The sequence below is a fragment of the Calonectris borealis genome, chromosome 8 (genome assembly GCF_964195595.1).
Source record: "Calonectris borealis chromosome 8, bCalBor7.hap1.2, whole genome shotgun sequence".
NCBI classification, from domain to species: Eukaryota; Metazoa; Chordata; class Aves; order Procellariiformes; family Procellariidae; genus Calonectris; species Calonectris borealis.
Window position 1 is genome coordinate 24,749,389 of NC_134319.1, and position 17,324 is coordinate 24,766,712.

The following is a 17,324-nucleotide window of genomic DNA, read 5'->3' on the forward strand; positions in this document are numbered from 1 at the left end:
CGGCAGAGCTCTTTGCATTCATCAATCCCTGTTACAACATGCACACTCTTTACCCAGAGCGTTCTGCATCGTGAATGCCAAAAAGGTGACATTAAATTATGCAATACTTCATATTACAGTGAAAATAGAAAGCAGAAAAATAAAAAACTCGAACAAGTTACAGAGATTAGAAATGAAGGTATTTTGACTAAAAAAAAAACCCATTTGCTCCAGATTTTTTTTTTTCTCTTCACGTGCGATTCCACACGAAATCCATCTCTGCTGGTGAACGGGTTCAAAACAACCGCACTGTTTAATTACACAGCGCCGAGCCGCAATTAGCATTTCGGGAATGACAACTCAGCACCGGCAGCAGACAGGGCCGCAGAGAAGCCGACGCTCCTTTGAAGCGGCCCCGCAGCCAGGGCACACCCCGCACCCGCCGCCTCGCCCGCCCTGGGGCCGGGGCCCGGGCACGCACCGCGCCGGCCACCGCGGCCAGGCTGGCCCGGGCTGCCCGCACCCCGGCCCGCCCGCGCCGCCTGCGGATGCCACAACAAAGGGACGGCGGCGGTCGGGCGTCGCCGCCACTCAAGACACCGCGCCGGCCGCCGGGGCGATGCTCCCCTCGGCGGGGGAAGCGGCGGCGGGCCCGCGCAGCACGGCCGTGCCCGCACGCCAGGGACGGGGCGCCGAGGTGGAGGGCTCCGGGGTCGGCGAGGCCGCCAGGCAGCCCCCACCTCCGGGCGCAGCGGCCGCAGCCCCCGCCCCGCCGCCCTGCGCGGTCAGCCCGCCCCGGCCCCTCCCCGCCGGGCCGCTCCCGGCCCCTCCGCAGCGCGGCCCCCCGCCCTCCGTCCCGCCCGCCCGCCGACGCTCACCTGAGGGGCCGGCGGCCCGTTCGCGCCGTCACCAGCGGGGCGTGAGGGGAAGATGGCGGCAGGCCTCAGCTGCGGGGCGGGGCGGGCCCGGGCCCGGTGTCGGGGTCGGGGTCTGGCTCCCGCTCCGCTCCGCGGTGCGGCTGCCACCCGCCCTCACCGCTGACTGCCCGGCGGCGCCCCAGGACCCTCCCGCGCCGGGGCGGGGTGTCCGCGCCGCTGCCTGAGTGGAAAGCGAAAGGGGGGGCGGGGCCGGCCCGGCTGGGCGTCGCCCGCGCCGCGGGGGCGAGAGCGACAGATGGTGGCGGCCGCCGGGCGGGGCGGGGCCCGCTTTGTTAGCGGCGGGGCGAGCCCCGCCCCGCCGGGGCCGGCAGTGCCGGCGGGGACCGGCCGCGCCCCCGCCCCGCGCCCCGCCGCTGAGGTAACCGCGGGAGGGGGGGCGCAGCGCGGCCGCCTGGCGGGCCGGGCCGGGCCGGCGCGGCCGCACCTGCAGCTGCCAGCCCCGGCAAGCGCGGGCTCACCGGCGTCCTCCCGCGAAACTCCGCGGCGGCTTCGGGCCTGTCCCGGGGGAGGGGAGCGGCGCAACGCTCCTCCGCCCGCCGCTTTCCCAGGCGCCCAGCGCCTCCCCCGCGGGCGGGGCCGGTCCCTGCCTCGGTGGGCGCCGTGGCGGTGGGCAGGGACGGGTTCTGTAGCGGGGAGGGCTGCTGTGGGAAAAGGTTACCAATAATTCCCCACGCAGAGGGCTGTCCCCGCGGGGCAGGCGGGCGGTGTGCCCCGGGCTCCCCGCCCGGCCCCGGCCCCGGCCCCTCAGAGGCCTGCGGGGCCGGCCTGGGCAGCCGCTCACCCGCTCCTGCCCCGTGAAAACTGTCACCGAGCCGCGGGGGACACAGGCGCTGTTATCTTACCGCTCAGACGCCGCCTGAGGTACCCCAAAAAATCACGTAATGAATGCAGAACAGATGCACTTTCTTCCCCTTTTGATTAGGATTGCCAGCCTGCCATCACGCTCTGCCACCACCCTATTTCCTTGGCTCATGCGGCGGAGGCTTATGGCTCGTTGGCAACACCTTTAATTACTGTGTGAGGTGCTGCCACATTTCAGGCCAGCCTTGGATTTCTTTAGTGTGTTTTTGCTGTTTTCCGCTTCTTGAGACGGTTGAAAAAAGAATGCATTCTTTACAGGAATCATACATATATATGTTATGCCCGTATTTTATGAAGATGTATTTATGTATAATTTGACATTGGGTTACATTTAATGCATTGTCAGAAGATTATGGCATCTAAGAATTATCATGATGAACAGTTAATAAGTTTTCTCTGTGTTTAAATCTAGCTGTGAGATGAGATACAGAAAATCATGTTAAAATGCTAGCATAGCACTTGGACAAAACCCCTGCGTGTATACCGCAGCGCATTGGCAGGCCTTGTCAAAATGGAGACGGTGACAGTTTTCTGACAAAGAACGCAGCAGAGACCTGATTTTTTAGGTTTTTTTTTTTTTTTTAGTTACGCACGTGTGCATGTGTGACATGTATCAGAGGTCCAGGGAAGGTTGTCAGGGATTTAACTGAAGCTGAACTGGATTCTCTGTTACACTGATAGTTAAGAACCACAGTGAATTCGAGTCTGCTTGCAAACTGTTTTGCTGAGGATCAGCTGAAGGGCAGAGGGGAATCATAACGTTATTCTCTCTCTCTGTCTTCCTTCTGAAAAGGAATACAGAGAAATGTCCCGAAGGCGGTTCAGCGAGGAGTGCCACCTGGCCGCACAGCAGTCACTCTGCCAGGGACCAGCAAAGAATGTGAAACTTGATGGTTCCTTCTGCAACACTCAAGTCCCAGCATCGCATCCCAGGAAGCTCGATTCACTAGTAAAACACCGAATCCTTCCATTTACTTGTAAAGCTATCACTTGTTTCTTAGTTGCCTTTGCAGGCACTGATTAACAGAAAACGTAATTATAGAAATGAAACTGTTTCCCAATACATATAATAGAGATGATAAATCAGAGGGAGTGCGGAAAAACAAGATGACTTTAATTGTCTAAACAAAGTTGTATGCATAACTTTGCTGAACGTACACTTGGATAAGAGAAGTCCATTTTAAACTCTGTTTAGTCTACAAAACACTAGGTAAACACACATGCTTTTAAATTTAATCTTGATTTCACAATGGTGTTACTGTGGTTTACCTATCTTTTGTGCAATAGCTTTGTTTTCAGTGGAGGTCCTGAGATCAAATCTGTGAAACTGTATCTCGAAAGGAAGAGTAAATCCTGAATTTAAAATTATTCTGTTTCCTGCTCAGAATGTCAGGCCTCTCACAAGGAAGTACCAGTTTCCTATAGTCTGGAAAGAGATTTCAGGAACCAAGTATGTGTCCTCAGGAAGAATAGGTAGCATTACTTGATGCACCTGCTTTGGAGGGCAATCGTATTACTCTTAAAAATTCGGTGAGGATACACGGTCGCATCCTATCAGAAAAGGGCAGATGGAAGACCCTGTTCTCTGGTTGTTGGTAACGTTTTACTCAGGCATAGAAAGATGTCTTTGGGATGGTCTTGTCTTGCTTTGAACTCCCTAGCCATTATTGCAAAGAAGGTAACTCCCATGAATAGCAAATCTGTTGGGCGTGGGTTTTAGAGAGCTTGAAAATCAGGGTGAGTAGAGGAGGAGTTCTGCATTGCCTAGTGACAAGACAGGGCACTGCAGTCTGTTCTTGGAACACTTCAGAAAAGAAAATAGTAATTGTGCGATTATTTTACAGGTGTTGCAGGTGGCCGCAGACACTGTCAGCAGGGCTGGATACATTCTTAGAACTATTCCCCAGTGCTAACCTTGCACAGATTCTGCCAGTGGAGTCCAGCAGTTTGTGCAAAGCATCTTTGTGTTGTCATCATAAAAATGGGCCAATCCCCTGATTTTTAGTCATTATAACAGAGCCATTCAGCTCTTTACATTTTATATTATGTTTATATGATCTTGTAAAAAGTTGCAAAAACAATTCTGTTTAAAACTTTACTACTTTTCACTCATTTCAAGAAAGGATTTCCAGAACTTGGGAGTGTTCAGCAAAATTCTTGCATAATCTGTAGAAGAATTGTTCAAGTCAGCATCATCGCTTCAGTTTCAGGTAGCTTAAACAAGAAAAATACTGAGCCAAAGTATAATCTGGCTTCAGGTAATTTAAATAATTGCAGGCTTGCGGGGCCTTGCCAGGTCTCGTAATGCAGTCATTTAGATCAGTGATGATGTAGACAGGGTAAGACAGAGCTGCCTTGATGAAAAGCTTCATATTAGCTTTTAGTCTTTCTGCAAAGCTCCATTAACAGATTAACAGTGACATAAAAATGCCTATAGATTTTACTTTGTATGTCTCCATAAAGTTCACATCCCATTAACTGAAAACTTAAACACATCTTACATGAAAAAAATTATTTCAGTATCTTAACAAATTTGTCAATGGATAATGAATTACTTACTCCTAAGTATTTTATACATTTTACAGTTGTTTGTAATGTTGAATAAGAGTCTGAAGAAAGTTTTAAATAACATTTTTCAGTGGAATGCTTAACTGCTTTCTACTGTTTTGTCCTTTCTTGAAATTCTAGTTGTTATTACCTTTTCTGATCAGATGCAGTTCTGTCTAGCGTCCATCAGCGTTATCCTTGAATTCAGAAATTTGATAAAAAGCCTGGTGTTAAGAACTCCATCTCCCAAAGAGTTTGTATTCAGCTCTTAAATGTATATGTTGTATATTGCTTCCCTGCCCCTTACCAGTGTAAAACAGACAAGGTAGCTGCTTTTCTTTCTTGCTAGAAGGAAATAAGCTAGAGTAACTTCACTACCATATTTAACTCTTTGCTGTGGTTGTCTAAATAAAGTGTTTCTCTTTTTACATGTGTGTAAGCAATTAAGTCTGAAAGTGTATGTGCATTTATCTGTGCATTTATATGTATGCATACACAACCACATTTCACATCTTTTTTCCTAAATGTAATAGTTTGCTTTTAAAAAGAAATTGCTTATAAATGAACAAAGATGCTGTTAAAAATACTGATTTTTTTCCTGCCATCTAGACCTGGAATAACATAATTTGTATAATTGTTTTTTTTGTTGTTTGGTGGTTTTAATTCTTTTAATTAATTAGAAAATATAAAAGCAGATGTAACGGGCTATGGCTGTCAAGATCGATCTTTATAGCCACAATTCTTCAAACTGCTTATTCAGCTCATTAAATTAGTAAAAAGGCAGCAAAGAAATGCTAATTTGCTATTTGAAAAGATGTAAGTAGTTAAAGGTTTAGCCCTTACAAAGCTGTGTCTTTATTTACTTTTGAAGTTGTTGGAAAGAAAGACATCTGACATCTACACCTGATCAGTACAGCTGGATTTGAGACACACAGCCATTTTTTACATCACATTTGTGTGGTGATTGATCCAAAAGCTTAGGTTCTCAGTGTAACTGAGATGGTTATTCTGCAGTTGGTGATACCAGATCTCTGCACTGGATCCCACAGCAGTACAAATTCTGATTCACAAATTCTGTACAAATTCAGACCCACAGTACAGTCATATTCTGACAAATTAACCAGGGCGTGATCTGAAGTTTCTCAAGTATGGTGTTACTTGCCAAAGGATAGCGAAAATGAAGTCTGTTCTAAAGCCTGTCTGTACAAAGGCTGTTTTTACGTGAAAATTTTGAGCTGGGCTCGCCATGAAAAAATAGCTTTACTGGGTGCAAATGAGTGTTTGTGTTCCAACATAATTCCTTGCTTGTGTCAGCCTGTTTGTGATGCCGTACAGGGAACTGATTGAGCTGGCTGAAAAATAACCAGTTTTAGGGGGAGGAGGGGAGGCTATTCATTTTCATCCACATTAGTTTTCAATTCAGTACTAAAAGCCCTACTATCAGATTTCCTGTATTCTTGAAGCTGCCCTTTGAATAGCTCTGAAATTTACAGATTCTTTATCTGCGTAAGTTAGCCCAACAATTCAGTCTGCCTGTTGACAGCGCAGTGATGTCATGTCCCCTTTCAGCAAGTCCTTGCTCTTGCCCTGCAACCCAGCAGGACAACACAAAAGCCCAAAAAAGGCATGATTGGGACTGGAAAAAATTGCTAATTTACAAATCTGGAAGTGGCACCTTATTTTTTGGACACAATTTCTGTTCAAGATTACACCACTAACAAGTACAAGTTATTTCACTAGAAGTCATATTCTTTATTAGCTGTCTTGATGAAGATAAGACTTCAGTTCATCTTGAAAACCTTCCCATCTGAAGCAATCCTATTACACCGACCAGTAAGTTTCCGTGGCTTTGGAACAATGGAAGCTAACCAGAGTAGAGGAGTTTATCAGTTGACTTGCAATTGTTAAACTCACTTCTGGAGAGAACAGGGTGACACCATGTTGTCCTCAAGAATGAAATGAGAAGCCTAATTCTTCAATAGCCTCCCCTCCGATAACGTCAGAAAGCTAAATTATACGTGAAAGCAAGACAAACAATGGGGAACAAAAGGAGAAAAAAAAGGTGCGTATTTTCTACAATTTCTATGTTGCTGAAATACAAGAAGAAACAAGGTTTAAACATTAATATGAACTTTTTGTAGTTTATATTTAGATGTAAGCAAGAAAACAGAAAATGTACTTTTGGTGCCATGCTTTTATTTAAATGAAAGGAAAAAACTACACTGTACCACATAAGTAGCAATGACAATATTTTACAGCACAGCATTTGAAAAAATATGGAAGCTATGCTCCATGGAAGTGGACAAGTAAGCACACAATACACTGTACATTTTTCAACAGTGCCCACTAAATCATAATTAAATAGCTGAATTTGGCTTTAAACAGCCAAATAATAAAAACTAACAGTCATACTAACATTAAAAAAAAAAAAAAAAAAAAGATTTCAGTAGCTATTATGACTGTTAGAATATGAAATCTTCCTCCAAAAACTAAGACGAGAGTTTGGCAATTCAGTTGTAGCAACAATAATAATACCCCTGATGAAAGCACCAGTGTGTTCTGAAAAGGTCAGTGATAAATACTGGCCTTTATGGAAAGCATCCTTTTTTTTTTTTCTTTTTTTTTTTCTTTTTTTTAAACATGATCCCAACCAAAGATCCACTGTAATTAGAAAATTTGCAGGCTTAAAAAGGAAAAGCATTTCTAGCTTTACTTTTCCTGTGTTAAGTAAAACTTTATACTGCGAGCAATGAAATTTTCAACTGCATTATTCACATTCTACTTTTAGACATTGCACAAATCTGTAACCTGTTGACAAATGTAAATTTCATAATACATTCAGATATATTTAAAATGACTCAAAGAATTCCTGTCATGTATTTAAGCTCACTTTGATTAGATTGATGCCAGTGTCTTTATGGTGTTGCAAATCTTCAGTTAAATCATAGCACAGATTTTAAAAGTAAAAAGCCTCCCATGATAAAACTTCTTTTGAAGTCATTCACCACATGTGTATCAGTTAATTCCAACCTCCTGGTTTCTTGAATCACTGTATATTATACAGAGTTTCATATTGTTATTCAAGATGTTCCTACAATGGTATTCGTAGGAACTGTCTAACAGGCAGAATGTGCAAACCCTCTTTCCCCTTTTTTAATATTATTTATAACCTATATACACAATATGTATACACTTGAAATATAAGAGTTACATATCCTTGTGATATACATGCAAACAGTAGGAATCAGCTAACCACAAAGAGTTTTGAGCCACATACATATTAAACATGTATTTTAAAGTGTTTTTTTCTTTTTTTTACAGTTTTAACAAATATACATAAATATAAGAACATAAATTACAGTAAAACTGACAGCATTTTTGAGAAAATGTTTATAACCCAGATGCATTGATGCCTAAGGCCTTATAATAATTTAAAAAAAAGTACTGTTCTAAACTGCTTAATGACATCTCATTCCTGTGCATCTTTTATATAAGTAAATGAGCACATCATAGTAGTGAGGCATAGCTTCTCTCAAAGCAGTTTAATGAGAGAAATATGAACATAGTTTTAGTCTCCCCATGAAACAGAATGGACTACATACTTATAGCACAATACTGTCTTATGTTAATGTAGTTGTCACAACACTGAAACAGAACAGAATCACAAATCATTCAAGTCTTTTCCTGAGAATGAGATTTCTTCCCCCAACAAATCCTCTGGTGTACATTATCAAAATAGCCACAGATTTAGGGGAGGCTTCAAGTTTGTAGTTTTTTTTTTTCAGAACAGTGCTATGTTAAAAGCAAATTATAAGAGAAAAACACTGAAACAGAATAGTGATCTACAAGATAACCAAACACTGTTTTGAAATAAAATGCAGCCCTTTATAAATAATACTGAAATAGGCCTAGAGTTTGTTTTTGTAAATGGTCATATGATAAATTTGTTGAAATGTCATTTAGGCTTTTTTGCCATATGTATTTAAAATCGCTAAGTGTCACAAGACATCATCTGTTGATTGTGTCAAGAAAACAATTTACTAAGACACACTGAAAATTCTTATCAGATGTCTATTCCCTAGAAAATTGATTTATGTCTGAGCTGGCAGATCTGAAGGCAGGAAGAAGAGACAGTGGCCTGGATCTTAAAATCAATGGGAATTAGATACACGACTTCTGAAAGATCTGTAACTTAGTGAATTCTGTGATTCTTCTGAATAGTTTTAGTGTTCTGTCAGGCAAACATCAAGGATCTAGTTCTGAATGTTTCACAAGTTCCTATTCCTTCCTTGGAGAAGCAGTACCTGACCGTGTGCTCGTTCTTCATCTGGAACAATGCAAAATAATGCACATTTGCTTAAACTGTTTTAGAGGTCTACCAAATCTTTCTACATTACATTTTAATGGTATTATTAACATGCACATGGTCAGTCATTACATCTCAGATGGTAACTTACTTAAACAGGAATAACTGCATCACCTAACTATACCCTGAGTTGTTAAATAGTTCATTTGAAGGAAACTTCAAGCAGTTCAAAGGTTTTTCCTTTACTGTTTAGTCTGTAAGCAAATCAGTATTTTTTAATTGAAAAAGAATTATAAATACTCAGGGGAATGAATCTTGATTTTGTTACAGCATAAGGATCTTGCAGAACAGACCCAGTCAGCTGTTCTTCAGTGACATACAACTTATCATTTAGTCTTTACTGTAAGTCAGTATGCAAAGTTCAATGGTATTGAGAATATAAGAAGTGTTTCTGTAGTGAAAGAAAAAATATTTCAAGACAAGCACAAATACAAACATATAAGGCAACAAATGTAAAAAAAAATGTAGTTTGAGACACTAAAGAGGAACATTCAGTGCTTCAGTGTATCTAATCAAAATACAGAGCAAATATACTCTATATAGCACATACAAATCTCCATACAAGTCAAACATTTCCATAATCACTCATAATTATTCACCTAAGCGATAATCTTCTGCACTCCTAAACACTGTGTTTACATTCCAGTTGGACATGATAATAGAACTTGGTGTCCAGTTTTAAGTTCTAAGAGTCTTGTTGGCAACTAGAAATCTATTTCCTATAGGCAGTAAAGATGAAGTGCAAGTTTATCATAATTGTCTGAAGCAAATTTTTTCCCATCTACTATGCCTTGGTGGGTAAAAGTTTTTTAGGAGTTACTGGTCTCTTGGTTTGCCACAAATGGCTGTGAATGGTAATTGCATCAACACTGGCAGACAAAGTTTTAGCAGGTATGTGGCTAAATTGCTTCCTGTCAGAGTTGTATTTATACAGTCCCTCTATCATTTTCTTTGTGATAGATTTGGGACCTATTCCCGTTAATTTATTGATTTCTTCGGTATCAGGGCAGTATGTATACAGAGATCTGAATTGGCAGCCTGAATCCCGGAACAAGATTAAGAAATTATTGGCATCGGATTTTTCCATTTCCTTTAAAAGAAAAAAAGAAAAAGATTCACAATATGAATTTTGCATTGTAGTTAGAAAACATTCAAGATCATTGGATTGTTGTTTTGAATTTGTTTTCTACCAGAGCTGAAACTGATGTCTCTGTCCACTAAAAGACCTTATTTTCAATCATTAGAATTTGCTAAGCTTCACCTATCTGAATTTTGATAAAGTAGCTATCTTTCTTAAGCAAAACCTTATTTATTTATACAATTTCAGCTATACTTGTTTAGTTGTACCTCAAGAACAGACATCCTAACAAATTTTTTGTAGACCAAATAAAAATTCTTTGATCCATTTCAACCAAACCATCAAGCGGGTTTAATAGTTGCAAGTTTGGGAACAGAAATTTTAGATATGTCTAGATGTGCCTGAAAGATCCTCCAGTGCTAAAACAGTGATCCCTAAATCCATTCAAGTTTGGTCAAACCATAAAGTCAGTTGAAGTGTATTAAGCAAAGGTTTTTTATTAGCTGAAATCTTCAGATTCCTATTCCAGCCAACAGAACGTCTATGGGACATGTGCCCTGAACATGTACAGCTTCTACCAAGTGACATACGCTGCATCCTGGAGTTAAGCATGACCTTTTTACAGCTCTTCTTTCCTGGGATTTCTGGGGGTTATTATGTTCCCAGTTACTTGAACTGAAAGAGGCTGCCTTGATTTCTCACTTGTTATTTCCAAAAAGTAGCTGGAAAGACAGAGAAGGCAGCATCTAGACATGAATGCAGAAGAATTACGACGAGAAGAAAGGGCAAGAAACACTGTCGTGAAATTTATTCCGGAAAAGGAATTAAATCCAGATTCCAAGTACCTGTGTTCTTTGACCTATTTAATCTGTCAAATTTGTCACAGTTGGCAAACTGTGTCAACCCTCAGACTCCATCTTATTCCCTTTGCATGGAAACACACTGGTCCCTGAGTTCTCACCCTAGCGATATTTGTGCATCTTCAGAAAGGTTTATACCAGCATAAGCAGAAAGGCTGGAAGGCACTTTTCTGTAGCAGAAAGTCCTGAATTTGCCCTACTGCTTGGAAACTGGAGAAAAGCCTAGGAGGGATGCATTTCGGTTCTTTCTGTTCATGAGAGAGTTATGCTTTAGTTCTAAAAGTCCCAAGCCAAGGATCTGTATGTATAAGATGGATATTTTTCATGTTACGGAAAACAAGTTTGTGAGCAAATTATAAAAGTCTACATATTGAAGTTCCCACATTAAACAAGCAGTAACTATCAATTAACATGTCGATTAATTCAGCTTCCTGTTCTGCATGTACAATGCGACAGCTATTGTTTCTACAGTACTAGAGAACCTTTCTGTCTACACAGCAAACAAGTCACAGAAGCTAGTCAAGCCTTTCACTAAGAGCTGGCATAACCTGAGAAGGTTCCTTTCAATATCTGCATTTATACTTGAGTGTCTTCCTAATTCCTGACTGTGGTTTGACTTAGGTGTTTATGCTTTTAGGGGAAAAATACCCTTACCTCCAGAATCTTTTTCTTTTGACCTTCATTTACTTTTCCAGCCAAGCAGCAATGTGCCAGCGCATTCTGAATTATATACTTATTGGATTTAGCGCTGGGTTCTTTGAAGAGCTTTGGTCCTATGGAGGAGGAATGACAAATCAGCTAAGTTAATCAATAAAAGCCAACGAAGACTTTCTTTAAATGTTGTGAAGCACTTCTGGTATGGATCTTTTGCATGCATAAAAATACAAATCCAGGAATAAAGTAGAATTAGGCTAGAGACCACGAATTTCACAAACAAGTAAAATGTCGTTCTTTCAGCTGTTACTGAATTTACTTACAAATGTGTCTTTCATTATTAAATCATTATTATTGGCAGTCTTGGTAAATATATTTTCTCTCAGAGGACCTTTTCTAGGAACAACAAAACATTTTGCATTTTCTAACTAAAATTTCAGTCGTCCAGGAGGGAACAAATTCTTTCTTTTTCTTCATCTACACCTGTGATTTCAAGGGTAAGAGGTATAACAATGAAGCTGATGCAGTGCTTGGAGTAACTGTAGCCTGTCCACCTTGGAATTCCAGAAACCTTTTAAACAAAACCAGGGATAAAAGATCTGGCCTGACACTTGTCAGGTTATTCTGTCCGTAAAAAAGACTTGATTCACCTGGTTGAAGGAGAAATCTCCTCTCTTAATTTCTGAAATACATGCATACTTTTATCAAGACCATTTGAAAAAAACAACATGTAAGTACCAATTCCAAGTCTTAGAAAGGAACATAATATACAAGCAATTACCAATTAAATTTAAGATGAAATCTCAGTTTGTCTATGCTTTGGGGAAAAAAGCCTAGAATCAAGACAAAAAAGCTGTATGAAATCTGATTGACAGGGTAAAGATACTACAACATGTGAAAAAAGCCTTCTGTTCAATTCCTAGGAACTGTATATTCCTTCATTTAAAAATAAGCTCTACATAATAATCATTAAAAGACAATCTTCAGCACTATGGGTCTTCATGAGAAAACTCAGCAAGACCACCCAAGCAAAGTCTCGCTGTCCCTCCTGTAATTTAATTTGACATGCATGCGGCACAAACTGGCACAAACTGACTGAAGTTTCATGGTTTAAAAACAGGTAAGTACTTTCTGATTTTCAGAATGATTTCAGGCTGATTTTCAGCCTTTCCAGACTGTAGTTATTTCAGCAGAAAGGAGATAAGATTATTTTCAAAACAAACATTTGCCAGCACAGACAGAGCCATGCAGGCCCATCAATCAAACCTCATCTCCCTAAAAGTTTATCGAAAATACCTAATGTTATTTTACTTTTTACCAAACAAAGTGGTATTAGGTGGGCAGAAATTGAGCTTTTATAACCGTGATGATGCAAGGTCTTTGCGCTATCACATGGTGTATATTTGGAGAACAGGGATGAAGATACCATTATTATTTGATTCATAATATAATAAAGAATTAGAACTCAGATCATAAAGTTTTTAATAAACAACAAAGGATCTGTTTGGAAACAAAGGGTGCAGGATATTTAAATTCACATTACTAAGCAGATGTTTTTCCTGTTGCAATTTGGTTTTTGCTTTTTGTAACTCTATTCTAAATTGAGCATAAATTTCAACTCTTCTTGCCTTGCTAGAGAGACTACTGAAGTGCACAGTAACCTGTGAGCCCATTTGCTGTTCTGAGCCTAACAGCAGTTTATTCTTGTTATCACAAATGCTACTGAGTCAGTACTTTTATTTTGGATTTAAAATTTTAACCTTCTATTATTACAATCTATTTCAAAGGAGGTGAAAGTAGCATTTCTATGAAAGCATCCTCAATCAAGTTTTAAGAAACCAAATAAAGATAATTGAAAACTTTTCATGCATAGAACCACTAATAGCCAGGTACTTTTCTGAACATTGTTGTCACTGACCTGTGTATTCTGTAGCAGAGGCAACTGAAGAAGTTGTAGATGCGTTTTCCCAATCTTTTTCTCCATTACGACTACCACAGCGACTTGGAGATAAGAATCCTTCCACAGACTCAGACCTAAACATTAATTTTAAAATCTATTAAAAAAATCACAATGTTCAGCAGAGAAGCCTTCTAATATGAAAGGAAGGTAAATTGTATTATGGTAGAACCCAATGATTTGAAGTGTAGACTATAAACCTAAATGCACAATATTTACAGAAGAAATTAACGGATAACTGAGTTCATGTTCTGTATAAAGTATTTTGAGTGATGCAAGAAGCTGGTATTTAGGTGAGGTGGATGTTAATAAGTTTTTGGGGCTACATCTGAGGGACAGAAACCTAATAGATATTCTAGGCTATGGAATATTATTACTAAGTGGGAATTTGGGTTACTTTTACATTGGTACTAGCAAAACAATGTTATCTCATGTAGCAAACAAACCAGTTCTTGATAGAATGATGAATGTGAAGTAAAAATTTAGTTCATTTATACTTATCGTTACAACAATTGGCCCTGAGAACTGCTGTTTTTAAGACAGCAGAACAATTTCCTTTCTAATTTTTGTTTTCACAAGCAGTAACTTCTGGTGCTGTAATTCTTTAGACTGTGTCTGCACTCAAATGTGAATAGCTTTGCATTTAAAGGTAGCAAGATTGTCATGTTTTCTTAAATTATCACAAGATATTTAAAGTTTTTTTGATTGTGGCTGCTGCAAAAGCCAGCGAAATTCTCAGCTTGGAATGAAAGGTTTTCTAAGTGAGAAGAAAGGCACTACTAGCAAAGAATAAGGAAAAAAGTGGTATTATAATAACATTTATCTGCATACCAACTTCCAGTAAAATCAGCAATAGATGGAAATTCAATTTATAATATATCCTACACCTTTTGTGATTAGCACCTGCATGAAGAAGATCTCAAAGGTATCACTGAAATTCACTCAGTGTGATCATCAAAAGACAATTCTGATGCGAGGAAAAAGTGAAAGTATGGATCTGGAAAGATACTGAAAATTCTTTCAACTCTGTTACTTTCAGCAATTCGTACTGAATTTTATCATATTTTAAAAGTCTCAACCCCCTAAATCAAATCCAAAACCAGAGGGAGAGGTACTGTTCATTACAAGCATAGTACAGCACTGTACAACTAAAACTACATAGATAGGAAGAAATCCCGCTCTCAATTAAAACCGATCATTTTTAAGACATGACAAGAGATGTCAGGATACCTGGATCATTTTATTAAAGTTTCTTATGTAATAACCAGAAAGTCAGTTCTCAAGACATCAAGGAAATTGAAAAGTCAACTGAAACGAGCTGCAGGCATGTCAGAGTTCGTGAGTGATGCATCGTGGCCATGACATGTGGTATCGTAAAATGTAGTACTCCTCCTTTTTCCTAGTTTGCCTTTCTTCCCTCCTTTTTTTCTATACAAAAAAATAGTATTTCTCTGAATATAATTAAGTCATTACGCAGAAATAATAATTTTCCTCTGAATTATAATACTGATTTTTTTATATAAGATTAAGAATTTTCTGTTATTTTTATCTCTCTCTTTCATTTACGGGTGATTTTTAATACAAAATAAATTCTGGTGTTTGGAAAAGGCTGAAGTCCTAGCGAACATTTAATACTTCCCTGTATGACTGTTAAGGGGAAAAAACCAGAAAAGAAGCTTCTATGTTAAAAAAAGAAAAGAAGCTATGTAGCTGCACATAGCATACAGGTCTAATAAAATATCCACAAGTTGAGACTTAAATACAAGCAGGTTAACTAAAGAGGCTATGTGAATAGCATTTTGTTTTGACCTCATTTACAGCTGCGCAACTGGTTTACTTGGTAAAATTTGTGAAACAAATGATCATGGCTTGGTTCCCTAATGCCTGACAGTGGAAACAATCAATGTCTCAAATCAGGAAAACATACCTGTTCTTGGAGTACACAATATATACATGACCTCTTTAAAATTCATGCTAGTTTTACATAGCTGATGATCAAATTTTATTAAATGAAACTGTTATTTTAGCTTTACCTTGGTGTTCTCTTGCCTGACTGCACACTCTCATTGTCCCCTGTATTCAGCGATGCCAATGAAAGACTAGATACTGAAAAAACACGATAAAGCTGTGAACCTGGATAAAAACAAAGTTAAGGCTTATAAACCTATGCAAGTAGTAGAGTCTGTTCATTAGACCTAACACCAGCATCAGAAAATTGGTAAGAGCTTTTATACATGAGACTCTTACACCCATACATGATATACCTGCATGCATATGTAGTGCACTTCATCTAAATACTTGCTGACACCCAGCCATTTGCAGCCACCTGGGATGGTCTCAGACTAAGCATTAATGTGAAGTATGGACATGGGAATATTGGCATATCAAAGAATGCAATCAAAGTTAATAAGTCCTCATGCAAGAGGGCTTAAAAGACTTAATTTAAAGCCTGCGATGGATTCTTGGAAGGTGTTAAGGGAATACTTTAAGTTACACCAGAAGATAGAGGGAAGCAGCTAGAGAAAATGCAGCAGAACAACAAGGCTATAAAATGCTTTAATAAAAAGGATCACTGAGCAGTCTGGTTACTTTTTTCTAGTTGTAAACTGGCAATACTTCTTCCAATCATTACTGCAGTTACGTGATATCTAAAAGAATGCTAAATTGTTCCACATGATTAGTGTTCATAACTATACATGCAATAGGTAAGTGAGCGAAATAGAAAAAAACATGAAATATAAAAGTAATTTTGTCTGTATTAACCAGCAGTTTAAGTACTCTTACCTTATAATCACCATTTTATTTATCAATCTCTTATCTCTCAACTTTTATTCATTCTTAGCTCTACAGATGCAAGAAGAGGTTAGTGAAGAATACATGGATGTGTATGTTGATATATGCATGCACGCATAGCAGGTAAGCGACATTCATCTTTTCATTTCTATGGGCAAATTTTGCTTTCCAGTTTGGTCACGTGCAGCTTCAAATTTGGCACAAGACACTAATAAATGCACGTGCTTGTTAGTATCAAAAAACAAGCTGGTGTTTTAGCATGAACAGACTCTTTTTCCACATGAACATTTGTTACCTGGTGGACCTTTGATTGGCGTTTTAGGTGATTCAATATGATCCCTATGAATAGATTTTGGACGCGGCTTTTTTTGTTTGATTGAGAGGGAACGTGGCTTTATGACAGTATCCATTTCTTCCATAAGCTTTAGTTGTTTCCTTCTCATATATTCCTGCTTAATAAATTCTCGCCGTGCTCGTTCATCCTCCTTCTTCTGACGTTCTTCTTCTGTTTTGCGTCTAAAAAAATTATCAAATAAATTCAGCAGTAGAAACTTTCCAAATTAACAGTTTTAGCTAGCACAGTGAGGACAAGACAGGCATCAGATTTTTTGGAACTTTAGAGTTCTCAGACATCAGTAAGAGGAACTTGCTTTTTTTACAATTTTCAGCCAGTTTAAACTTTTTGGGATACTGTTACTAGTAAAATCAAGATCATGTTTATTAGCTTGACTGCTGTAGCTGAGTGAGCATTATGCATCTGTGCAGAAAGAAGCCCAAAGTGATATGCTTTCCCTCAGAATATAAAGTGCAGGGCAGGTAGTGCTCTGAAGAGCTTCACTCAGGCCAGCAGGGCTCATATATTGAGTCTGAGCTACAAACTGATTGCCACCTGCTGATTTTGGAGGACCAGCTGGCATGTGTCTTCAGCTGGGCTCCTCAGCACATCTGGCTCTAGGATTAAATATCTTGGATATTAAGATGCAATTTTTTGACATGGAAGCTACACTTTTAACTAAACCAGACATTTTTATGTTCACTGTTACTGATAATTTGGATCAGGACATGTTGTTTTACCTTGTCTCTTCCTTCTTATGTTCTAGTTCTGCTTCCAGCTGCTGCTTTCGAAGCAGAGTCTCTCTTTCCCGTCTCAAACGCTTCTCCAATAATGCTGCTCGTTTCATTGCCATATCATTTTCTGCCTTTTGATCATCCTAGCAGCAACAGTATTTGAAGGAAAAGGACCCAAAAATATTAAGATCTCTGAATTCAGCAACTGATTCTGCCAAGTCAT

General features: G+C 39.7%; 1 protein-coding gene and 1 long non-coding RNA gene across 6 annotated transcripts in view; one reads left to right on the top strand and one right to left on the bottom strand.

Annotated features, from left to right (window-relative positions):
• The first annotated feature begins 1,188 nt into the window (after positions 1 to 1,188).
• Positions 1,189 to 4,753, top strand: LOC142085030 (uncharacterized). Its single transcript, XR_012674529.1, has 3 exons — positions 1,189 to 1,275; positions 2,572 to 2,727; positions 3,623 to 4,753. It is a non-coding gene; the product is annotated as an uncharacterized LOC142085030 (long non-coding RNA).
• Positions 4,754 to 6,501: 1,748 nt separating this feature from the next.
• The window catches only part of CAMSAP2 (calmodulin regulated spectrin associated protein family member 2), a 95,531-nt gene continuing 84,708 nt past the window's right edge, over positions 6,502 to 17,324 (bottom strand). For 3 of the 5 annotated variants that reach the window (XM_075156518.1, XM_075156520.1, XM_075156521.1), the window contains 6 exons: positions 17,108 to 17,244; positions 16,329 to 16,549; positions 15,274 to 15,373; positions 13,202 to 13,317; positions 11,284 to 11,402; positions 6,502 to 9,781 (listed from right to left, as the gene is read on the bottom strand). In XM_075156518.1, coding sequence (XP_075012619.1) covers positions 9,476 to 9,781; positions 11,284 to 11,402; positions 13,202 to 13,317; positions 15,274 to 15,373; positions 16,329 to 16,549; positions 17,108 to 17,244 — 999 coding nt within the window. In that variant the 3' untranslated portion in view covers positions 6,502 to 9,475. The remainder of the gene's footprint in view (positions 9,782 to 11,283; positions 11,403 to 13,201; positions 13,318 to 15,273; positions 15,374 to 16,328; positions 16,550 to 17,107; positions 17,245 to 17,324) is intronic. The other 2 variants (XM_075156519.1, XM_075156522.1) reach the window with 2 other exon arrangements.